Source organism: Triturus cristatus, chromosome 10 (genome assembly GCF_964204655.1).
Source record: "Triturus cristatus chromosome 10, aTriCri1.1, whole genome shotgun sequence".
Classification (NCBI taxonomy): domain Eukaryota; kingdom Metazoa; phylum Chordata; class Amphibia; order Caudata; family Salamandridae; genus Triturus; species Triturus cristatus.
Window position 1 is genome coordinate 670592145 of NC_140593.1, and position 26000 is coordinate 670618144.

The following is a 26000-nucleotide window of genomic DNA, read 5'->3' on the forward strand; positions in this document are numbered from 1 at the left end:
CTCAGATGTGGAAAGTGTGTCATCAGTCAAGACTTATTCATCCTTGAAAAGAACCAGTGAGTATCAAAAGGTTTCTCCAAATCCTAAAGTGGTGAAGAAACATCATGTGGATAAGCCCAGTATCCAACCTTCAACTTCAAAAGGGGTGATTTCTTCCCCTCAGAGTCTTTCTGCACCTTCTACACCCCCGAGATCTGATTCTAGGGTGTCCGGATCCATCTGCGCAGTTTTTACCTCAGAAACTGCCCATCTCGTCGACGAGCTCGTCGTCACTTCCTCCGTCGATGAGAGCTGCTGTCGTCGCGTCTACGTCGACGACTTCAACATCTGTGTCTATGAAGCCAGCTATGATCCTGTCATCGGCATCTTCACCGTCGACGTTTGTATCCATTAAGGTGAGACCTATTTTGTCTATTGTTCCTTTGACTTCGTCGGCGGCGGCAAGCAAACATAAGAAAAAGCATTCGCCGACGGTGGCTTCGTCGTCGACGGTGGCTTCGTCATCGACGGTGGCTTCGTCATCGACGGTGGCTTCGTCTACGACGGTGTCTCAACAACGACGTCTATCGTCGACGGTGACAGCTACAACTGCATCCATGGATCTGGTACCATTGAAGTCTTCAAGCTCTTTGCTTCAACGGCGACATTCCTCTTTGGATACCCTGATGCCAATTCAAACTCCTTCTCAACCTCCAGCTGAATTTTCTTCTGACGATGAGGAATCGGAGGATGATGACAGATTTTGGGCTGTTCGCAGTCCCTCTGAACTTCTTAGAAAATGTCAGGACTCTGATGATGATGATGATGACGATGATGACCTACAAGAAGAGGATTTTTCTACTTGTGACACACAGCCTGTGCCAGAACTTCCTATGGCACAGATACCTTTAATTCTTATTTCCAACCTCCAATTCATGTTGGATGATTACTACCGCCGTTTTCCACGTTCAGTACAGTCCTCTCCAACGCTGCAAGCACCTCTACAGCCTCTTCCTACTAGAAAATCAGTTGCTACACCTTCTACATCGGTGTTAGACCTGGCACCATTGGCATGGGTCTCCCTTCCATTTTTTCTGTTGCCGCATGTGTTTTTGCTGGTGTTAGATGCTTTGGGCACTGTGCCGCTGCTGTCCAGTGCCACAGTGCAAGTGCTCCCTACTATAAATGAATGTATTGATTAGTGATTCCATGATTGACTGATTTGATTTACTTGTCAGCCCCTAGTATAGTGCATTGAGTGTGCCCAGGGCTTGTAAATCCAAATACTGCTGTTGGGCTTGCAGCACTGGTTGTGCCACCCACAGAAGCAGCCTAGTAAAATGTGTCTAAGGTCTGCCATTGTAGAGCCTGTGTGCAGTCTGGTACTGTCATGCTGACTGGGCAAGTGCACCCACTTGCCAGTCCCTAAACCTTCCCTTTTCTTCATATCAGACACCCCTATGGTAGGCCCAAGGGCAGGGTGCATTGTAAGTATAAGGTAGGGCATGCCCTAGTGTGTGTGGCATGTCCTAATAGTGGATTACAGCCATTTTTTTCACTATTGCAAGGCTACCTGTTCTCCATAGGCCAGAATGGGCTGTTAGATTATTACATGTTTATAATCTTAACTGAATCAGAGAACATGCTAGAAATTAGAGTTTAGTATGCCTGGGCTCAGAATGATAAAATACATCTTTTAGTGAAGGTGGTTTTAACATTCTGTGTTTGAAAATACCACTTTTAGAAAGTAGGTATTTTCTTGCCTAACCTTTCAAGCCTGCCTCTGCTAGGTTGGGTATTCCTTTGTCTGGTTTCTGTGAGTGACAGGGCTGGGGGATTCCAAGAGACAGGATGAGTCAGCCCAGTGGTGAATAGAGAGATCTGCATCTAGATGGGAGGGAGGGGTTACACCTGAACCTTGAATAGGGCAGTGCCTGCCTTCCACAATGCTGGCTCCACCTCCTGGGGAGCGGCTGATGTCTCTGTCCTGCACAGTGAATGAAGAGAAGGAATCCTGTCAACAAAGTGTTGCAGGGCTGTACTTGCCTTCCACAATGCTGGCTTCATCCCCTGTGGGGCGTCTGATGTTTCTGCCCTGCACTGTGAAAGGAAAGGAGAAGTCTGGTAAACAGAGTGCTCAGGAACTGGTTTGGACTGGGCAAAGGCCCCTCTTCCCTCAGAGGACAAAGGATTTGGGGGTATAAGTAGTGGGACCCTGATCCCAAGAATTTATATCACTTTTGAAACAAGAAGAAACCTTTACTAAGGAGCGGAACCTCAAGAAACTGAGGAGAGACTATCCCTAAGCTGAAGTGCTGCTTGGGGGATTGGCCTGCAGTGGTTTGCCTGACTGCCAAAGGAAGGAGAAGAGACTTTGTGTGCTTATTTCAGCTTGTAAGGATCTCCAAGGGCTTGGAACAGAGCTTGCCTCCTGCTGAAGTCTCAGGGACAACAGACTTCAACCCCCCAGTTCCCCAGAGTTCTTTGGAAGTGCCTTCTGCTGTTTTGGGCCTTCTGAGGGACGTGGAGGAGTGTGGCTCAATGGTTAGAGCGCCGGACCCTGAAGCAGAGTTCTGGCCAGGGACCAGGGTTCGATTCCCGCCTCGGCGGGGCTCGGGCTCAATTTCCTCGGACCTGTCTATTCTCGCCTCGGTGCCTATTCTAATCATGGGCCCCACGCTGCAACTCTGGGCAATAGCTTGCTTAGCCTCCACACCGGCCCCAACAGCGCTAAGGATGCCTGGCTTCACCCTGGGGGTGCCCAGGAGTGGACACTTCACAGGGAAAGCCAGGAGGGGTTCCACAGCGGTATGAGTATCAGCGCCAGGAAACCGCAAAGGCGACACCGCAAGGTGGCCGTCTGGTGACAGTGCGCTCTATAAGTACCTTGACATTTACATTTACATTTACATTTACTGTATGTCGCAAGGAGCTGGAAGCGCGACTCAACAATGCCGAAACGCGTCGCCGTCGCTGCTGCCTGCCTTCGCACTTCTGAACAAAGGTGTCGCCGCTGGAGTTGTCGCACTGCACCGCATCGAGAGAAGGGTCTCGCAACGAGGAAGAAGCGTGTCGCCGTCGCTGTTGCTGCCGCCGCACTTCTGAACAAGGGTGTCGCCGCTGGAACTGTCGCATTGCACCGTATCGGAGAAAGCGCCTCGCATCCCCGAGAAGCGCGCTGCCGTCGGAGCTGCTGCCGTCACATTTCTGAACAAGGATGTCGCCGCTGTAGTTGTCGCATTGTGCGGAAGCTTCACGCATCGTGGGAGAAGAGTGTCGCAGTGGAGCTGTTGCCGTCGCACTTCTGAACAAGGGTGTCGCCGCTGCAGTCTACGCATCGAACCGAGAACTTCTCGCATCCCCAGAGAAGCGTGCCGCATTCACGTCTTAATTTCTTTGCACCAGAACTTTGCCGCATTTCCATCGCTGCGACATTGCTTGTCATGGAAGCGCAACGCATCGTAAGGTACATTGACGCAAAGTGTCGCATCTTAAGAACTGAATTGAACTAAGCTAAAAACTACCATCTTAAAGTAATAGTATTGTGTATTTTTGTCGTTTATGGTCTTGTGGTAAATCTATATAAAGTATACTTATTTTTAATATAAAACCTGTGTGGTGTCCATTTGTAGTGTTGTCACTGGATTACTGTATGTGGTCACAAATGCTTTACACACTACCTCTGAGATAAGCCTGTCTGCTCGTGCCAAGCTACCACGGGGGTGAGCAGGGGTTATTTTAGGAGTGTACCTCCTTACCCTGACTAGAGGCGAGGGTCCCTATTTGTCACAAGTACCTACCTGTGCCAACAAGAGACCCCCAAATCTAACAGTCGGCGACCAGAATTCAACATCACGATGTTCCTCAAGTCATAGAGGAGGATAATGACGACGATAATGATGATGAAGGTGACCGGGAAGAAGGTGAGCTGGATGACAGATCCCTTCTTTCTGAATGGGACAACTATCAGATTCAAACACCGTCTCCCACTGCTCCAGCTCCTCTGGATTCTCCACCAGTCGACATAGGTGTTTTTCATTTACTCATGGAAAGAGCGGCAAAAAGATTCCACCTTCCTACGACCACCAGAGAGGAGGATTGTTTCCTATATGATTTTAAGGATCAGCCTCAAAAACAAGTTTGTTCTATTCCCATCATTGATTTTTATTTGGCAAGAAGGCCTCAAGCTCATGCAAAATCCTAATTCAATTCCAGCTGTTCTACCAAGGCTGGATAAGAAATACAAAGCCCCTGCAAATTCACCTGCTTGTCTCATTGCACAACCAAAGCCTGATTCCATTATTACTAAGGCAGCACAGCGTCAGGCCAGAAATCCATCAGCTCCATTATCTGCACCGCCAGACCGAGAGGGTAGACACCTTGATGGTATTGGCAAGAAGTCTTCCACTATGGCGGCAACTACAGTTCGTGCGGCCAATTCTTTAGCTATCTTGGGCCGTTTCGACCGACAAATGTGGTCTGACATATCATCCCTTGTAGATCTAATACTAGAGGCGTCTAAAGCAGAGGCATTAAAAATTCTTCAAGAAGGAGAAAGAATTTCATCGGAAATTATTGATTGTGCTGTTGATGTGTCTTCCACTGGCCGAGTCGTGCCTCGACTGCCGGGCCTTGACCTCGAAGGCTAGACGGGAGTGGTCCCGCAAGCTGCTCGAGATCCGGCAGTCGGCTCCGCGCCGCTCACGGTCCCTGTCAAGGTCGAGGGACCGGTCGCGGAGCCATCACCGCTCGTCGGGGTCGAAGTCCTCGCATTCCGGTAAGTCGAGGCACAGTAAGAAGAAGTCGAAGAGGCGACATCGCTCTTCTGAGTCCCCTCGCCGGTCGCGCGACTCGGCTGAGGGTTCGGGTGGCACCACCTGCGCTGCTCCGTCAGAGCCACAGGAGTCGCGTCCGACCCCATACCCTCTGACGCGACTCCGGCGGAGATCAGAGACTTCCTCGTGGCCATGAGGAGTCTAGCTCTGCCGTTGACGCCTGCCGGCACGCCTTCGGGTCCCGGAGGCTCCGGCCCCGGCACCGTCGTCGACTTAGGTCCCGATGCCGCAGGCCCCCGTGGGATCCAGGCCTGGATCCTGGTCGACGCCGGCCGACCTACCTTACGACCCCTCTGCCGGTGTCGACCCCTTCGGTGCCGCCCCTGGTGCCGTCTTCGGACGATGTCGTCCCCATGTTTAGTCGCGGTCCAGGCCCGGCGTCGGATGGATGACAGGTTCATCTTCCGCCCGGCTCCAACCATTCCACCTGTCTACCAGGAGTCGGATGACAGCGATGACTGGGAGGGTTCTGAGGACCCTCTGGCACAGCAGTGCCAGTTATCGCCGGACTGGGCAGAAGAGCTGGGGGATGCCAGTGGTCTTGACACCTCCCCTGACACTGGCTTCATCTCTCCTCCCTTCGTGGCTACGGAGGAGGGTGCTACCTATTCTGTGGTGCTGCGCAAGACAGCCGAAGCCCTCTGGCTGGAGCTCCCTGCTGTGGCCGTGAGGACTAATCTCCTCACTGAAGTGCTTCAACCGCAAGTAAGATCCTCGGAGCCTCTACTGCAGTTCAATGAAGCACTGACGGACGTTCTGATGGGCACCTGGTCCAAGTCCTCCACAGTCCCTCCTGTGGACCGGAACATGGCCCGGCGCCACCACCCCACACTGGGCGACCCCAGCTTTCTGTCAGTTCACCCCACGCCCGAGAGCCTGGTTATCCAGGCCTCTACCTCCCAGACCGCCTTCCCATCCGCTCCCCCAGATCGGGAATCCAAAAGGTTGGAACAGTTTGGGAAGAAACTTTTCTCCTCCCTTAGTTTGGGGTTGCGATCTATCAACACTGCGTGCATTTTGGACTGTTACATCCACTTCTTGTGGGATACAGTGGCGGACGTGCTGCCCAATGTCCGGACGAGGCCCGGACACGGCTCGCCCAGGCTCTTGCCGAGGGACTGGATGCGGCACGGTATTCAATCCGATGTGGGCTGGACACAACGGACTCGCTAGGCAGGGCATTTGCGACCACGGTGGCGATTCGTCGCCACGCCTGGCTGAGATCCACGAATTTCTCCAGGGATGTCCAGAACACCCTCATGGACATGCCCTTCGATGGCCGTCGCCTTTTTGGCGACAAAGCAGATAGTGCGCTTTAAGGACTCCAGGGCTACGGCCAAGTCCTTGGGCATCTCGGCCCCGCGCCCGCAAACTTCCGCTTTTCGCCCCTTTCGTGGCCAAGGAAGGGGCGCCCCCTCACATCCGTCTAGCCACAGGCCGTAGAATCAGCCTCAACGCGGTCGCGGACGTGGATTCCGCCGAGGCGGAGCAGGGGGACAGAGAGCCGATTAGCCCACATCTGCCCCAGCAGCATCCGCCTCAAAGCCCTCCTAGTCCGAGCTTTCAGGCTCATTCCACGCCAGTGGGAGGCAGAGTTCGCCATCACCTGCTCCACTGGCGTACCATCACATCGGACAGGTGGGTGCTGAAATTCGTCCGAAGGGGTTACTCCCTCCCCTTCGAGGCGACCCCTCCAGCCATGCCACCGCATGTCGGGGGATCACTTGCAACTTCTACAGGAGGAAGTTACGGCCCTCTTGGCCAAGGGGGCCATCGAGTGCGTTCCTGGCCCAGAAGTAGGTTGGGGTTGTTATTCCCACTACTTTCTGGTTCCCAAGAAGGGAAAAGGGGGGCCTATGCACCATTTTGGACCTCAGGAGCGTCAGTTCAAGATGCTCAGGTTCTGGCTGCTCTAGACCCTGGAGACTGGATGGTAGCGTTGGACTTGCATGATGCTTATTTCCACATCCCCGTCCTGCCGGCCCACCGGCGTTACCTGTGGTTCACGGTAGGCCACGAGCACTTTCAGTTTACTGTGCTCCCCTTCACCCTCACCAGTGCCTCTCGGGTGTTCACGAAAGTGATGGCGGTGGTCGCAGCTCATCTGCGCAGATTAAGGGTTCCAGTCTTCCCCTATCTCGACGACTGGTTGTTGAAGGCGGGCTCACCCCAGGCAGTCGTCTCCCATCTCCAGACTACGGCCGACCTCCTGCATTTGCTGGGGTTCTCCATCAATGTGCCGAAGTCAGACCTGAGACCCTCCCAGAAGCTACTCTTCATCGGAGCGGTTCTAGATTTGGCGCAGTTCCGGGCCTATCCTCCGGAACAGCGGGTCCGGGATATTCAGGCTCTGATTCCCATCTTTCGGCCTCTATCCTGGGTTTCAGTCAGGTTGGTGCTGCGGCTTCTGGGGCTGATGGCCTCCTGCATCCTGTTGGTGCATTACACCAGGTGGCGAATGCGGGCTCTGCAGTGGGACCTGAGGTTTCAGTGGGCCCAGCATCGCGGCATCCGGGACTGTGAACGGCGCGGAGCCGAGTGCCGAAGCTCGAGAAGCTTACGGGACCGCTCCCGCCTAGCTTTCGAGGTCAAGGCCTGACAATCAAGGCACGACTCCGCGTCGTGGTCAACCCCCCGGCAGTAAAGGCACCGGCGATGGTGGTCCGTCACCAACATCAGTCGATGACAGGAGACACAGGCTTTAAACCTAGGCATCCTACCGGCACCAGAGTCGAGTCGATAGAAGACCAAAAACAGTCACAAAAGTTTAGTCAAAAAGTGACTAAGGGGTAAGCTCTTCCCGGATCGGTGCTGTCTGGCGCGGAAAAAAGAAGAACTGACGTCAGCGTGCGAGGGCGGCGTGTAAGTACTTCGACGTCATTCCGGCACACGACGCCAATGACGGACGCGGAGCGGTATTGCTACAAAAAATCTTTCCAGCCTGACGCCTGGGGATATTCTAAGGTGAGGAATCTAACTAACGTGTTTCTTTCAGATTGATAGACTTTTCAAAAGTTGGCAGAGTTAAAGGAGATACATGGTGCATGTATGCAAAAGCTGATAAAACCCGAGGGATGGGGATCGTGACCCCTCTCGCCCCCCTTTCTATTCAAGGAGAATGGGAAGTTGTAACAGACACAATTTTGTCCTCTCAGGGCTGAATAAAACCTACCGTAGGTGCCTGCATGCACCTGTTGTGTCACCTTGTTTTCTGCACTGCAGTTTCCATCCACCACACCCAGCCTGTGTTATTGGTGTGTTGTGTGGCAGGTGGCAGTCGAGGTCCTTGATGTCTTTGAACATTCCCCTCCCCCTTCCTTTCAAGTAGTAGGAAACTTGTCTAGCGTACTCTTCTCTTCCAGCAAAGCCGAGACAGCTGTGAGCTGCAGCACGTGCAGAAGGCAGTGGGCCCGCCACACCCTTTTAAGCATTTTCTTTCTGCCTTGTCCATTTTAAGGTCCCTGAGTAGAGCTGGGAGTAGTGCCGGCGCAGCATAGTTTGTAGTTTAAAAAAAGTAAAAAGCAGCCTTGTTTCAGTATGAATAGAGGAAGTAGACAGTGCTTAATTTGTGCCGGTCATAGGCACTAGTGCTCATTTTTGAAGATCTGGCCATATTTTTCACCATGAGACTTTGACACCGAGTATGGCATTCCAAGGCGCGATTCGATATATCCAAATCACTATTGAATCGCGCCTTGGAATGCCATGCTGGATTGAAACGGGACCTGCATGTTGAGGCCCGTCTGGGGGCCAGTAACTTTGTAGCAGCTAATGAGTGCAGACATCGAGTAAAGATGCGCTCTGAACTACCCGGTCCAGAATGCCTTGCACAGACTCGCATGAGCAGTCCATCCAGGACAGGCAAGAATTGTACTTAAGGAGTGGGCGGGACCAGAGCGTGCTCACCTTCACTATGTCCAAGCCTCTGAAGAAGAAGATTCCTGACTTTGAAACGCGTTAGGCATTACGGACTTTTGAACTGCTTAATGCATCAACAAGCAGAATCCCCGTTTGCACCACTAAAGGTTTTGAAAACCATTGATGGCATAGAGTGCCTCCTAAGATCGGGCAACCCCTGGAGCTGTTTTTTTATATATATAGATTATATATATATATATATATATATATATATATATATATATATATATATATATATATATATATATATATATATATACAACAAAAGTACCTTGTATACAGGAGGAGGGAAGCATCAGAGGCTCACCTTATTTAAAAAGATTACGAAAGACTGCTTGTCTCACAGCTGTGTCAGTGTTGTCAGCAGCATTCAGACAGTAATGTCTTGCAAAGGTTTGTCTGCTGGACCAAGTTGCAGCTCTGAAGATGTGTTGAAGAGGCACCCCAGCAAAAAGCGCAGTGGAAGAGGAAACCTTTCTGGTAGAATGCGCTTGAACAGTTGCAGTAAGTGGTTTTCAAGCTTGTTGATGGCAAAAGGCAATTGCAGTAGATATCCAGCGTGCAAATGTTTGTTTGGTGACCAGATGACCCTTTTGCATCCGTCCGTAGGACACAAAAAGTTGGTCATTCTTACGAATAGTAGCCGTTCTTTGAAGGTAAAATTTCAGACATCTTTTGACATCTAAAGAATGAAGTGTCTTCTCGGCAGGAGTTTGAGGATCCGGCTTGCACTGAAAGCCTTCCTTCCCTCTGTCCGGGGAAGTGTCATGTAGGTGTTCATGGACAACACCACCGCCATGTGGTATTGCAACAAACAAGGCGGGGTGGAGTTGTGGACCCTCTGTCAGGAGGCTCTGCGCCTCTGGACATGGCTGGAACACCAGGGCATGATCCTGGTGGTTCAACATCTGGCGGGCTCTCTGAACGCCAGAGCAGACGAACTCAGCCGCCGGTGCATGATGGATCACGAATGGGGTCTGAACTCGGACGTGGCGCAAGGTCTCTTTCTGCAGTGGGGAGAGCCTTGGTTAGAGCTATTCGCCACCGAAGAGAATGCGCAATGTCAGCAGTACTGCGTGTTGGAATTTCCAAGGCGGCACTCGCTCGGAGACGCTTTTCGTCGCGAGTGGAGTTGCGGTCTGTTGGACGCCTTTCCGCCTATACCACTTCTGCCCAGAGTGCTGAAGAAGATCAGGCGCGACCTGGCCCAAGTCATCTTAGTGGCTCCGGATTGGGCACGAAGGTACTGGTATCCCGAGCTACTCAGTATGTCAATCGATCCTCCGGTATGACTGCCTCTTCAGGAGGACCTTCTGTCGCAGCAGCAGGGGACGGTCCTCCACCGGAACCTGTCCAGGCTCCACCTCCATGCGTGGAGATTGAGCGGCGACAGTAGATGTCATTTGACTTGCCTTCTGAAGTCTGCGATGTGATTCTGGCAGCCAGGCGTCCCTCCACGAATTCGGTATACGCCTGCAGGTGGAACAAATTTGTGGCATGGTGCACAGCAAAGACTGTGGATCCCCTTTCCACCCCTCTTTCTGAGGTTCTCCTCTTTCTTCTTTCTTTGGCCCAGCAGGGCTCTGCTCTGGGCACCTTGAAAGGTTATCTTTCTGCGATCTCTGCTTTCTTACGGCTTCCTGATCAGCCTTCTCTTTTCAAATCCCCTTTTGTTTCGCGTTTTCTTAAAGGCATTACTGACATGTTCCCTCCTGTCTCCTTCGTAATGCCTCAGTGGGATTTGAATCTTGTCTTGACCTTTCTGATGTGCGCTCCCTTTGAGCCTCTTCACAATTGTCCCCTTCGTCTTCTGACTCTTAAGACTGCTTTCCTGGTAGCTATCACCTCGGCTAGACGGGTGAGTGAGCTCCAGGCTCTGTCATCTAAGCCTCCTTTTCTTTCTGTTCATCCGGACAAGGTTGTCCTCCGGACTCGTCCTTCTTTTCTCCCGAAAGTGGTGACCCCCTTTCACATCGGGCAATCTGTCACATTGCCCACCTTCTTTCCGCCTCCGCATCCTTCGAAAGAGGAAGAGAGGCTCCACCGTCTGGACCCCAAATGTGCGCTGTCCTTTTATTTGGACCGCACCAGACAGTTCCGGGTGGACTACCAACTTTTTTTTGGATACGTAGGTGCTAAGAAGGGGAGGGCTGTACACAAGCGACAAGCGGACCATCTCACGGTGGGTCGTATTGTGTATAAAGGATTGTTACTCCTTGGTGAAAAAGGACCCTCCTGTTGGGTTGAAAGCCCATTCCACCCGGGCCACAGCGGCGACAACTGCCCTGGGACGGGGAGTTCCCTTGCAGGACATCTGTCAGGCGGTGACGTGGACCTCACTGCACACGTTCGCCAAGCACTATTGCCTGGACAGCCAAGTCCGGAGAGATGGCTTCTTTGGCCGTTCTGTTCTCCAGGACTTTCTGGTGTGATCTTGGTTCGCAGACCCACCACTGGGGTTGGTATTGCCGGGGTATCTATTCTAAGGTGAGGAATCTAACTAACGTGTTTCTTTCAGATGAACAAGTTACATACCTTCGGTAACGATGTATCTGTAAGAAACATTAGTTAGTTAGATTCCTCACCGACCCACCCATCCTCCCCGTTCTGCGAACCGACATCTAGGGTTAAGGCCATCCTGTTCAGGGCCCTAGACTTTTTGGCACCAGTGTCGGTCTCTTGCATGGCTCTGCGTTCCTGGCGCGGAAAGTTATGTACAAGAACTGACGTCAGCACGCGAGGGCGGCTTCTAAGTACTCCGACGTCATTCTGGCGCACGACGCCAACGACGGACGCGGAGCCGCAAACGACGCCTAGCGACGCGCAAGGGGTATTGCTACAAAAAATCTTTCCGGTTCCAGCCTGATGCCTGGGGATATTCTAAGGTGAGGAATCTAACTAACTAATGTTTCTTACAGATACATCGTTACCGAAGGTAAGTAACTTGTTCATTAGGGCGTTATACTGAAACCGGCATATGCTGAGGCCATGATCCCAAAACCAGAGGCTAAATATGCTCTCATCACTGCTATTTTCAAACCTTGCGTCCACTGGGTGGATAGTGAGGCGTCTGCCGATATAACGTACCCTGTCAGGACAACCCCACCATCAATTAATCCACCTGTGAGGCACACTTCTACACAAACCCCTGCAAAAGTTCTCATGACCAAGAAATGGTTTGCTCATCAACTTCTTTCCATTCGTCGCCACTTTCATTATACCCTTGGAGAGGAACACTGTCTCTCCAAGGCCCTACAGCTCTTCTACACTGTGCTTCTTAGCAGCACTCTTGCTCTGCTGTTCCATAATTCAGTCAGGTTTGAAGGGAAAGGTAATGTTGCCCCAAACACTGTATCCTGTCAAGATCCAAGTTGGAAGTCTACAACCCTCAAAGCAGTTAACATAAGACAACCTCCTAGCGAGACCTTCACTGTCTGAAATTCAGGTGGTGGTCACATTAGTGAATAATTATGTTTCTGACCCCTTTTCTCTGATAAAGGGGACAAAACACAATTTCAGGCAAAACTGCACCATTTGCAGGTGCTACATCCTTCAGTGTGTGCCTACGTCCTCCATTACCCCTATTCCTCTCCCACACCTGTGAGACAACTAGAGCGGGCTCCATGCTTGCAACATGACTGGAAACTGCTACAGCAGGTTCTCCCATAGCAATTTTACAATTATCATAAAACAGTATAAAGTTTGACTTACTTTGATTCCTCTGTGGCTTTGTGAACTCAATTTATAGAAAGAAATTAGTATTACCAGTAAATAATTGAGGCATCACTGGCTAGGGTATATAGTCAATTTATATAACGCCAGAAAGCACAGGGTGTGAAATTGTTTACCAAGTGCCGACAACAGTGGAATCCGCCCCCCCCCCCCAAAAAAATAAAACAACTACATTGAATTCATAAAGCCCTGCCAACCTTAGAACAAGTGCTTGCCTTTACGGTACACTCCTGCGTGAAGAACTGGTAATTCCAGTTGTTAATTTAGGATATCACGTTTTCCTGTTCCCGGGAGGATCCAAGACAACGTGATTGTCCCACAGCAGTCCCACTGAACAATAGCGCACAAAAGGCACAAGAAAGTTCTTCCCTATCACAAATCAAAAACCCATTCTTTAAATGCAGCGTGTATGCGATGCAAGGCATAAACAAAACGTGTAGGAAACATTACACCTGTTTCAGTAAGCCATTGTCCAATTGGGTGAGGGGCCATTCATTGCACAATGCAACTGCAAGCAAGGGTGCAGACTTGGGTTTCCTTCTGTTACAGCCAGGTTACCTCGTATCTAGGGAGGGTATTTTTGAATATGAGTAAAAAACGTAAATGCAAAATAAAAAAAAACAGGGGCAGAGACTCAAGACAGTTTTAAGGACAATCGTGTTTGGAAAACAAGACTCGCCATACATTTAATGGAAAGCCAAAGATTTGTGTGTGCATATTTGAAAATTGTACCCCTACCGAAGCCCTAGGAAACAACAACAAAATATAAATCATAAATTACATCCGTGTTAAAGCAACAAAGTATTCGAGCCTTTCCTCGGGCAATGTCCACCATAACAAATCATCCCAGCTGGTAACATACTTGGGCAAAAATAAAAAGCAGCAGGTCACTCCCCACTAAGTAGTAAAACACACCGTCCACATGGTAATGCCATGCATAGCCCCAAGGGTAGCCCAACGAAAGCATCAACACAACCCACCGACGGAAGGGCACTGCTGGCTGTTCGACGTAGGGGGGCAAGGTGGGCGGTCAGAGTTGCTTGAAAGAAAATACCAATTTAAAAATAATAAAATGAGGAAAGCATTCAGTGGAAGTCGCCCCGGGTGTGTCTTGTATGTACAGTGACAGATCAACAGGCAAACAGCGAGGGTGCATGTGACTAACGTGGGAGAGCCCCACGTCTTACACTGTGCTTCGCTGTCCGCCCCCCTCACCTCGCGCAGGAACAACACTGTTCCCGCTGTCACAATTTGTGTGTTTACTCTCCCCCCCCCCCCCCCCCCCCTCCCCACAAGTCCCATGGAATTCCCCCAGGGCTTGTGTTAGCTCCACAGGTTTCACTATGTCTTCGTGGGAAAAGTGGAGCAGCCTGTTAAGAGAGGCGGCGTGTGGGGGGGTGTAGGTTCTCCTGATTGTGGGAAGGAGCCCCACAGGGGCACAACCCTGCAGCCACTCAGAGCCCGGGAATTCCGGCATCAATCGCAAATACTTATGGAATGCCCCGGGGGGTGGCGGTCCCTGGGGCAGTGTGGGGGGGAATGGGGCCCCCCACACATTTTATTTTCTGCCCCCGGGACCTGACCCACCCGGGGGCTTCAATTAAACGAAGCGCGGGAGACCGCGCTTCGTTATTTTTGCAGCCGGATCCGCGGATCCTCCGCGCATCTCGGCTTTTAAAAAAACAAACAAATTTGAGATGTCATCAGTGATGTCACGGACCATGTCATGAGTGATGTAATATGTGACGTCATCAGCAGTGCATTGCAGGGGCGCGCGAGTTATAGTTAGCTGAACTAACTATAACGGGGGAATTTCTAGGGTTTTGTACGAGGGAAATGTCCAGCTAACTATAACACCCCTGAAACTTATGGTTTTTTCAGTGAATTTCTAAGGTTTTTTAAATGCCAATTCCTAACTATAACGTGCATGAAACCTATGATTTTTCAGTGAATTTCAAAGGTTTTTTTAAATGCTAATTCCTATCTATAATTTATCTTTAAAGCTATGATGTTTAATGATTTTCATTGAATTTCTAAATTTTTCAATTTCAGTGTGTCAATTCCTTTAATTATGTTTTTTTTAAATACTTTATCACCTAATTTTTAACTTATTTTTTCAATTAATTCTTTTAAAAATTAAAAAATATTTTTTGTTTTTATTGGGTTTAAAAAAAAAATTGTTAATGTTTTAAAATATATATTTTTTTTTTTTTAAATAATTTGTAAACTATATTTTCAAAACTTTATTCTTTTTTTTCAATTTTTGGGGGATCCGCGCACCCAACACATTAGGAACCGCGCACCGTGCGCGCATTTTGCCGTTTTTTTTAATTAAAAAAAAGGGGGCCCCAGGGGATCCTTCTGGGACCCCCTAAGCAACACTAGAGGGTCAGAGTATTTCTACCCTGCCCCCTTTACATCTTTCACACACTTATTTCCCTTACTTAATCAGCCTCGCTTCTACCGAGGCACAAAATGGCTGCCAACAGTTCCTGGTTTCGAATGCAGACAGACATTTTACAGCCAATTAGCATTCAGCGCGTGATCGGGAGGGTGCGCGCTTGGTTCGGGGAGGGTGCGCGGATCCTCGGAGGCCATAGATATATCTATCTTTTTTAGTCTAGTAGGATATAGATATATATCCATCTCCATCTCCAAGTTGTTGTCCAAAATTGAAGATGCACTCAGCAAAGGATGTTTCATCAGAAACTTTACTTTCAAACCGGCATTTAATTCCAAACATTTTCCATAGCCTGACGCGTTTCAGAGATCCTGCTCTTTCATAAGAGGCTTTCTAACAGTCCATAGAAGCATTAACACACACTCTTCTCCCCTCTGCATGCTAGTAGGTAATTGCCCTCAGGTGGGCTTCCCAAGTGAGTTCCAGTGACTAGGATGGTTTTGCATGAGATGGAGCTTTCTATTTTCATTTTTTGAGTATGGTAAGATTGATAAGCAACAAACCACTTTAGGATTTGCCCTTTGATGCCTATGCAATCCTTCAGGCTGTTAATCAGAGAGTAGTAATTGATAGTATCAAAGACATTTGCGAGGTCCAGAAGTACAAGTAGACTGGAGTTGAAGAAGTTGAGGGAATCATCCAGAATTCGTTGAACAGCGGTTTTTTGCTTGGTTTTAGTGGAGCAATCAGCTTACAGTATATCGCTTGCCTGTCAGCCAGATACTTCTGTCCAAAGCTCCACACAAGCGCTTGTAAATGGTTAATAATGCCTGTGCATCTTCCCAGTGTTTGTGTCACTGTTACTAAGAAAGTACATTGATATGATGCAGTTTACTCGACCATAAATGTAGCACAAATGCCAAATGTTTTGATATGTGCATTCTTTCTGGAGCTTAAGAGACTCACACCTGTCTGTGTTTCAAATTACTATTATTTTTTCCCCCCTAATTTACAGCAATATGACTTCACTTCAGTTGACGAGACTCCTTGTGCTGTAACATTCCATCCTCTGCGTCATGTGTTCGCTTGTGGATTCAACAGCGGCATTGTGCGGGTTTTCAACATATCATCCTCCTCACTCCTTGTGGAACATAAGTGAGTCAGCAACTAAAAGCAGTTTAGACAAATGCACACAATAGAATATTTGGAGGGGGGGTGTTGAAAGCAAACAATGTGCACATGTTTGTTGATTGCCCCATCTTGCGTATATTCAGGGATGGACTAAGTAAGGTTTTGTCAGTTGTTTTGAATAGGGCATTTGAGGTACGCTTCTCCATTATTCTCTTTGCATGGCGGTTGGAATTATGTGATTCTGTGGCTGCGGCCATTTTCGCATACTAGGATTTGTTGTGTTTGCCTCATAATCCGTCAAATGCTGCATAATGTACAGATTTTTACAAAAATAATGTTTTTTTATCACAAATGGATCAAACATTACTAAAAGCATGGCGACACATGTCCCTGTGTAGTGGAAACCACTTTACAATGGTGGTGGCCATCTTTCAATTGCTTTTTGCTATGTAAATATTAAACTGGTACTAATAAAGAGTCATTCCTGTCCAGACAGTGTTACCATGTTTAAAAAGGACAAAATAGCAAAGTAATACTGTCACAAAGTTTGCCACCTTAGGCTGCATAATTTGCCTTTTCTTGCTGCATAATCTACCCAACCCTGCGGCATAACTCTGTCCTTCCCTGCTGCATAATCCCAATCGCCCGGGGCATATGGAATATTTTGGGTAGGAATGATTATAATCCAAGACTGAACGATAGGGTATATGAAGTCGAAAGAATCAGTTCACAGGACTTAAGGTGACACAGGACTGAGCGAAGTGTTTTTTGGCTTAAAATCATTCTTTGGTTGAATTTGCATAAAACGGTTCGATGATTATGCCATATTGAAATCCAAGGTCAGGTTGGGCCTTAGAGATGAAGATCTGTTCAGGAAGGTCTGATCTATTTTGCCCTTTCTCCTATTGGGCCCAGTGGGAGGATACAGCACATTCACTCTGAACACTTTGAGGCCGAAATACTCCTGGATGGGACAAACAGAAGAATATTGAGAATAGCTACTGAATCAGGAGAAGAAAACTGGGATAGATGGCAAAGTCATGCAGTCATGAGCAATTGGCTCACCCAAAGCCCACTCTAAGTATATGTTATGTATTGAAAACAATAGGTCTACCTATAGACTTTAAAAGCTGCCTAAAGCTGGAACCTACTAATGGAAAAAGAACACTTGAAATGCAGCAAAACCAAATGCCTGTGTAAAGGCATAATTTGGTTTCAGCAAACGTACAGCAACAAAAAATATAAAACTTTATTGTGTTTAATCGACTTTCTGTCTTGACCCACCCTTTCAACATGAAATTGCATCAAAAGGTCAAGCACTTCTCTGAATGCATTCAGGGCCGGACTGGGAACCCAAACTAGCCCTTGAAAATGTTTTTCAGTTGGCAGACCAGCCCCCATATGGTGCATAGTGAGTGCAGCAAGTGCGCCTATCCACTATAAAGGGGGGTTTTGGGGGGTGCTCTCCTTACAAAAATGTTGTAAAAAATGGTGCATTCTACAACACATTTGTCATTATATATTCAAATGTATTCGCTTTTAAAGCATAGTAAATGAGGACCTTACTGTGCACCAGGATATAACAATCTTTGTTTGGCTCCTTCAGTGATTCCCTCACTATCATTTTACAACAGTGCCTCTCATCTCTCCAAAGCCCCTCTCTCGCATGTATTTCATTTTGTTTTATAGCACCTCTCGTACCAGTCAGAGCACTTTTCATCACACACATGCATACCGAGGCAATGAATCATACGTGTATAAATCAGTGTATTGAAAATGTTACATAAGGCATAGGGGACTACAAGGTGTAGGATTCACATGTCATCCATACTGATCGGCATTTTTTAGGATCGCTTGGTCTGGAGATGCACAAACTCAGAACATAATACAGTTGTTAGGGTTGACTTTAAAAATAAGAATTTATTTCTACCCTAACAAACTTTTTTTTAGCAACATCAGGATAATGAAAGACTGGGAAATACATAACTTTCGACCATGACCATGCAGTTTGCATGTAGCTCCTTGATGGCAGTTCATAGCTCCCTGTGCTAGATTATGATTGTAACTTACGAACTGCGCAGTAACAAAGGAATCTCTATGACGTAGGGAGTATCCCACTGAGCTATTCACATAAAATACCATTCTTTGATATGCATGGTGCACGTTCTTTTCAGCAGGCATATTAACCCTCTGAGCTACCTTAGATGAGTCAAAACTGCCACAAAACAAAACTACCATCTCTCTACAGCAGGCACATTAATCAACAGACTTATCTTAACCATTGTATTGTTGCCTAAAAACTACTGGGTGTGCAAGAACTTTGCAGTGCTTTTAAAACTGCTGCACTACTACAAAACCGGCCCCCACTAACAAACTCCCTTTGCCCCCTCCCCCCGACCATACTAGCCTCCTGTGGAAATGCCCGATGCCCAGTCAGGCCAGTCCGGTCTTCAATGCATTTCCAATGACTCCTTATGGTTTCACCAAGAAGTTGAGTCTTTTCTTTTTGGTACCCTTCTGGCTAGTTGGAGCTTGACAGAGCCTGTCAGTCAAATCTCACTCAAGACCAGATGCTGGAGAGGGAGGCTGTTAAATCACTGGGCTAGGGACTTACTTGCATTGTGATGTGACCGGGCTAGATTCCCCCATAAGATTCTGGTACCACCTCACAACTCAACTGTATGCAGCATGGCTCTTTTTGTTTTTTCCTCTGCTGCGGAAGTTCTTACAAAGAGGGTTCCCATATCTTGAAACTTAACATACCCTATGTGGGGTAGTGGTAGCGGTCATATAGCTTGCGCTCTGCTAGAGGGTTCTGTTCGCCTTCGGGTGCCTGTTCTCCATGGCTTTTAGGTAGGTTGCTTTTGCTTCCTGAGGTCGTGTGCGCGGCTACTCGTAGTGGTGTGCCTGGGCATCTCCTCCTGTCCCTGCTCCTGTCCTGAGGTCTGGGATGATCCTGTGTTCTCCCTTGCCTGGCATCGACTACTCTGCCTTCCTGGGGCCTTTGGCTGTTCTTCTTGCTTCTGGCGGCTTGACTGCCGGCGCTGTTCTGGCTGGCAGGCTGCTCTCCATCTGGAGTGGGTTCGCCTTCTTTTCCCTCGTTTTCTTGGGCCCTCTAGGCTTCTTCTTCTTCTTCTTCCGCCTTTCCTGCCTTGGCATTGGGCTGAAGCTATGTTGCCTTGTGGGGTGCTTCCGCCTCTCCGTCCTTACCCTTGGTTCCTCGCTGTGAGGGCACGAGCCTCTTCAGCCTTCTTTCCCTCCTACATCCCCTGGGGGTCGGTGGGGTTCTGCTGGCGGGGGTTCCCTTGGCCTGGCAGGGGCGAGGTTCTACCTGGTCCACAGATCTGGTCCCCTGTGGGGCCCTCTGTTCTGCATTGGCTGGTGGGGTCCTTTCGCATACCCTTCTTCCCCGTGGGTAATGCTAGGGTATCTATTCTACGTGAAGGAATCTGTGGCTAGTAATCTCTATCAGATGTACGAGTTACTTACCTTCGGTAACGGTGTATCTGGTAGAGACGATTCTAGCCACAGATTCCTTCACGGCCCGCCCTTCCTCCCCTGTTCTGCGAGGACCCTTGAGTTGGTCTTCGGTACTCGCCTCCCGGTGGGGGGCTGTGTCTCCTGTGAGTGCCTTCCTTGTTTTTGATGGGTGGCTCCATCTGGGGGCGGTTCATTCCTCCTTTGGTTCTTTGGAGGATGGGGTTCCAGTGCCCTGCTGCTCTGGCTGCTCCAGGTTTGTGGGGGATTGCTTTCTATCCCTGTCCTCCCTCCCCTCCCTTCCTTCCATTGCTATCCTCTGATTGAGGGCCCTCTGGCCATGTCTTGCCCTTGTCCTTGTGGGTGGTTGCCCTCTAGGTTGGGGTGGCTTGGAAGTTTGTTGTCTCTGTCTGTCTTGGGACTGGTCCCATTCCTTGCTCAGGATGGGGGGGTGGGTTTACTACATGTGTCATGACTTTTACGCATGTTCTTTGCCTCCGGGGCACAGGGATGGGAGGCTGTCTATGTGCTGGCAGAGTGACTGCGCAGGTTTCTGCTTGTTCTTGTTGTTGTTCTTCTTCCTTCCCTGCCCTTGGGTTCTGCGGTGTTGGCACTACTCTGGTGGTGTTGTTAGTCACCGTTTCCTTCCAATTTTTCTGCTCTTCGCACACTGTTCCCATGCTTCCACAGTTTTTTATCTGGTGGTTCCGCGTTGTGGTGCGGAAAAGTTCTCCGAAGAAAACTGACGTTGGCGCGCCGGGGCGGGTCTTATGTGACCTCGCTGACGTCACGTGCGCGGACGACGCCTGGGCGCAGTTGCGTGATGTCGCCCCGCCCCCGGTGCGCTGGGATGCTGTGGCAAAAAAGTTTCCAGATCCAGTCTCACGCCTGGGGATAATTCTACGTGAAGGAATCTGCAGCTAGAATCGTCTCTACCAGATACATTGTTACCGAAAGTAAGTAATTCGCACTTTTGTTTCATTGATTTTGTTATGGAACTTCATATATTGAATTAAGAGTTCAGTGATTATTTAACACAAGGGTGTCTTTTATTTTAGCACACCACTTCATTCAGTCGGCAATTTCTATATGTGGCTCCACATTTTGGGCCTGTAAAATAGCCACAGAAGAAACTGACATCGGGATGGGGTTACATGGACTCCATCGATGTAGATACAGAGTTGCGCGACACCCTCTTCCGACGTACTATTGAAAAAATGTCCAGATCCTGTCTCGCGCCTGGAGGATTCTAAAGTAAGGAATTTGTGGCTCCACGCACCTGCATGACCACCTACAGCACGGTTTCAAACCTAGTGACGAAATCCATAAATAAACATTGGGAAATCTTACATACGGCAAAATGAAGTGGGAAAACCTCTTTTTTTCTTTTAAGAGAGCAAGGAGCTTGAAAGACTCTCTCATTTCTGTCTTCTCTTGGAGAAAGAACAACACTGGATATACAGACTTTCCACACATAAACAAGGGCTGAATGATAATATCCTGTGGAATTCGCTAAATCAGAAATAGAACGAACATTAGGGGATTAGATTTAATGTCCCTTTACACCTCTGCAGCAAACAATGTCCCCTCTATGAGTCATTACTTGCTTGAACTCCTCTTCCAATGAGATTTTTTTCATGCATTTTTTTCATGCATTTATACATAGCATAGGGGTAGGTACTTAATAAGGCATTAAGGATCTATTCATAGCCACGTCTCTATTGTTCCAGAAATGAGGCATGCTTACACATTTAGACATTTATAGCTATATGTAACACACCGGGACATACCATCGAGCACATATGCACCGTGTGTCAAAGATTTTTATATGGATTTGCTACATATGTATTTTCAATTCTGACATATTGGGTTATCCATGTATTCGGATACTGAAGCATTGATTACTCGACAAATGAGGCAATTTACTTCAGCCACAACCTAATGTTACTTATTAACGGCACGTTTTGCATACGAATACAGGTACAACCAGTGTACCCAGCCTGGGAATATCGGCGAATGCATTAATACCCTTTTCTGGCTTGTTTGTGTAAAAATTCCAGTTGGATACTGATAGATCCATTTTGCCTCTTACGAGATCAATAAAGTTGCATTCATCTTGGATGCCGGCCCCTTCTATTTGCGGGAGGGCTCGTACACGTCATCACGCCTTGCGTGGTGACGCGGACATGCCCTACGCGATGACGCGCACACGCTACAGTGCAGGCAACAACATTCAAATACACCGGGTCCCGGGACTCACTCATCCTCGGGATCCCAGACCAGGGCACACGGCAGGTGCGAAAGGATGGCGGTTGAGCTTGAAAAAGTAAGTAGACTGACGGGCTCACAGCTAATATGGGTATTTTGACACCCTTTATGAGCCTGTTATCTCACAATTCTCTTTGTCATTTTTAGTGTGTGACTATAGCCAACGTCTCCCGACGGGATCCAAGGGGCAGGAATAATTAAATTCCCTTGTAAGCCTTGAACACTTTTATCCTCCATGTTTGTTTGCCAAATCGTGATCTCCAGATCATTTCAAAGAAGGCGAACCTGGAAGTAACGTTTTTTTGGTTTTAATAATGATTCCTCCACACTGCACTGTTTCCTGTGGATGATAAGAAAGGGGTCGCATTGTCCATACTTCCCCTATTTTAAGATATTTGCCATGGTATTAATCCATCTGCGTGGGTGTACAACATGTGTGCACGACACTTAAGAACATGGCACCATAGTCTGGAGAGCTATTTGCACGTTCTGAACGACACCGATGAAAACGCCGAGTTTCCTATTCTGCTGAGAAAGGTCCTTCAGTAAAAAATATTTAAACTGTGTATTGTGATATGTTGTTTTCTCTTACAGATTTACACCTTTCAAAATACGCTGAAAGCTGAACCGTAAGTTTTCGTTTTTTTCGTTGACACAGGGATGGGTGCACCTTAGTGAGTGCCTACCTCTCGTGTCAGTACTGGTCCTGAAGAAAGCCTGCCAACTTTGCATACTGAGGCTGAAACATGTAGACCTGACCTTGTCACTAAAACACACCAACGGATGTCAAAGGCCAATTGAACCTAACAGGACATCCCCTTTTGCTTTTAATCTTGCCTTATGATCCCAGTATAAAGGTTCAGGGAATAATAAAGGCAATCTTAATCCACTTCCTCACCATTTCACTCACTTTGCACAAACCAAACCTGCTCCGCTGTAATTAGGCGTGGCAGCACACCTGAGAGGCATTCTGCGGCTTTGGTGGGAACCCTATGATGAAGCATGTCACCAACTAGCTTGGTGAGTGAGGGTTCTTTTAAAAAAAGTATTTTGCTTTCATTCGCTTCTTAGTTGATATTGGAGTTACTCCTTCCATTGTTGCTGTTCTAGATACAGTCTCTATCAGATAATTTGTTACCAAAGTTAAGTAACTTGTTCATTGGCATTCTTCCGAAAACGGTGTGCATTCGTTTATAATGAAAGTGTGTGCTTCACACTCCATGGCAGAGGTCCTGTACATGTGAAGTCTTTACATTCATGGGTTAAGTATTATAAAAGAGTATTAATATTATAATCACACTGTTCTCCATGTGAATTCACTTTATCTATATCATTAACAATGAAGGTAGCAATAAAAAGTAAACTTGTTTACATTCCCCTACCCCCACCCTCTTGCTCGGGCCAATAAGCACCCAAAGCGTATATCTGTGAAGGGTCTTGGTAGCGAGCCCGCCTGCAGTTATTTGAAAGCTTGAGATGTTGTGAGGTCGCTCCGGCTCTGTAAGGTTCTGAGGCCCTAGAGAGTTGATTTAGCTGGGGCAAGTGTTAAACTATACTGGAGAATGGAAATTGAGTTTTCAGGTCCCTGTTGTCCCCGACAACTGGGGAGAGGACTTCCCACTGAGCTATCCTCTTCTGATCACAGATCATTTAATAGACCCTCTCATGCCCGAGCTACCTCTAGTGATGTCTCACACTTTTGGCAAATCTCAGGACGTTTATACTCTCATATTCTGCCCAGCGAACAAGATTGCTGCGCCATTTCGTCATTTGAGGTCCTTTAGTGTTTTTCAAGTTGAGTGTAATTTGTTGCTTGGCTAGTATTAAAGCATTTTGATGAATTTAGTACTCACTTTATGTTTATTGGGTCTAGGAAAATGTCCCAATAGGCATGTAATTGGTAGAATCAATATATTACAGTCTTTTACATCATTGATTAATGTCATCACGTCCACCCAGTATTTAGTAAGGCGTGCGCAGCTCCACACCATATGGAGCATCTCAGCTCCTTTGCCACCACACCTGAAGCATGCCGATTGGGCGTGCTGGAAATATTTGTTCATTTTGCCTAGAGTGATGTATGCCCCAAGTATGTATTAGAAATTAATTCATTTGAATCTAGCATTTCTGGACACACTTTTCAATTCATATCCAGTCAGACAGACGCGGACACCCAAATATTAGACAATATTTGGGTGTCCGCGTCTGTCGCCCATTTGTCTTAAATGTAGTGGGACAGTTACGTCCTCTTGTAGTGCACTGTATACGCTTGTGAATGCCTTAGATTGCTCATGGTGGTAAAAAGTGTGTGACATCCCATAAATGTTTTGGGTTTATTCTGTCCTCCAGTTCAATGCCATCTCAACACTGCTGTTTTTGCTCCATTGAGTAGAAACTGTCCTGCTGGTAAATCATGGCTGGGTAATCTGTAGCTCCTCAAAGGATTAAAGTTACCCGGCAGTATATGCCACCAAATCTTTCAATGCCTAGTGCTGTCCAGTTCATTAACTGATTCTGGACATCCTTATGCAGAAAGGTCGATAACCAGCTCAGAGGCAAGTCTGGGGAGTAGGGTGCGTTTGTTCTAGTTTTCTGCTGAAAATGTGGCCAACATTGTTTGGCCAGCATGAGAAAGCTCCTGGGCCTTACCTCATTTGGGCTCTAATACCAATTCAAACAATGACTGGAGAGGTGGTGTATCTGCCTCCAGTGGGGTTTCTCCCCCATTGCATCTGTGCTGTCACATAATATGATTCAGAAGTCTGGGGCCACAAGGCCACCATTGTGGACTGGATGTTGGAGTTTTGTTAGTTCCACCAGACATCTCTCCTTTTTCCAAATCAGGACTATGAGTAGTGTATTTATTTCATAGGATTATTATGGATAGTGTGGCAAAATAATACAACAGCCTAGGTATCGTTATCATTTTAGCAATTGCCACTCGTCCCGTCACTGAGAGTGGGAACGTCTTCCAGAATCCTATCCCTGTGCGTAGTGTCTTAATTGCTCTTCTCACATTAACTTCCAGGACGTCAAGTTCGTCTCGGTACAGTTGAACCACCAGATATCTGAAGGAGACAGATTCCCACTTGGTGCCTCTAGGTCTGGAATGTGCTGTAAGGGGAAAAGACTTCTCTTTTGCCAGTTCACATTTAATCCAGACAGTCCTCCGAACACGTTAAGTAGGTGGGACGCGTTATCTATGTTGGCTCATTTATCATTGAGAAAGAGCAACATATCGCCTGTTTAGGAGGCGGTCTCAGTATATGGTGTACACCTATTGGTGAGGCACCCTGCACTCAGTCCAGACAACCCTTAGTGATAAAAAAAGAAAAAAAAAGCCTATAGTGATATAAAAGTGGTCCCTGATAACCAAAAGCTCTCAAGGGGTAGATGTGGAGAGCAGCTAAGACTTTTTCAGGAGGGTGTAAAGCAGGTGCATTACCACACAGTCAGTCGTTGAAGCTTACACAAAAAAGAACCACACAAGTTTTAGAAAAATACTTTAATATTTATTACACACCAACACTAAAACTACTTTGGTATATCTCCCATCTGGAGATATCAATACACACCAATATATACTTCACAACAGGTAAGTGAAACACATAAAACACTTGAGCCTCAATGGGTGGGCCAAACCATATACTAAGAAAATGTGATGTGAGATGAGTACCCAAACGAGATTAACACCCAAGGATCAAGAGGCCAGGGGAAGCAGGGAACCACCACAGGCAAGTAACTACTAGTCTCTAGGCGCCCGTGTGCAGTGGCGATACCCCAGGCCATTGTCCATAGGATAACATGGGGAAGTCGTGGTTGGAGTTTCCCGGATTCAGGACCCTTCCCAGAAGAGCCTGAGGAAACCCGTTGGAATAAGTGAAGTTGGAGAGCACCCCTACCTGTGGATACCCAGAGAACCAGGATACCTACACCAGGGAGCCTGGGTGCATAGGTGCAAAGCAGTGCCCCGCTGCTACAGTGATCCGTGGACCAGGTCGGTGGACCCAGGCATGGATTCTGGATGAGGAGTACCTGTGAAGAGAGAAGACCGAGTCCAAACCACCTGGAGGTATCCAGGAGGAGCAGGAGCACAATGCCAGCCCTTGTCGGTTGTACCTCAGTGTGGGACGGTGGTCTTCAAGACGCAGCTGTGGAGAGCAGATGATGTTGTAGAAACACAGTAGCCGTCCCACACCGGTTGACGAGATGCAAGAGGGTCAGTGGCAACCAGAACCACCGACAAACCTTGGCAAACG

The 26000-nt window shown here is 48.0% G+C and overlaps 1 protein-coding gene across 2 annotated transcripts in view; it reads left to right on the forward strand.

The window, feature by feature from the left end:
• Window positions 1–26000, forward strand: part of WDR90 (WD repeat domain 90) — a 1426420-nt gene that overhangs the window by 350383 nt on the left and 1050037 nt on the right. For both annotated transcript variants that reach the window (XM_085628141.1, XM_085628142.1), the window contains exon 20: window positions 15881–16020. In XM_085628141.1, the coding sequence (XP_085484267.1) occupies window positions 15881–16020 (140 nt within the window). The remainder of the gene's footprint in view (window positions 1–15880; window positions 16021–26000) is intronic.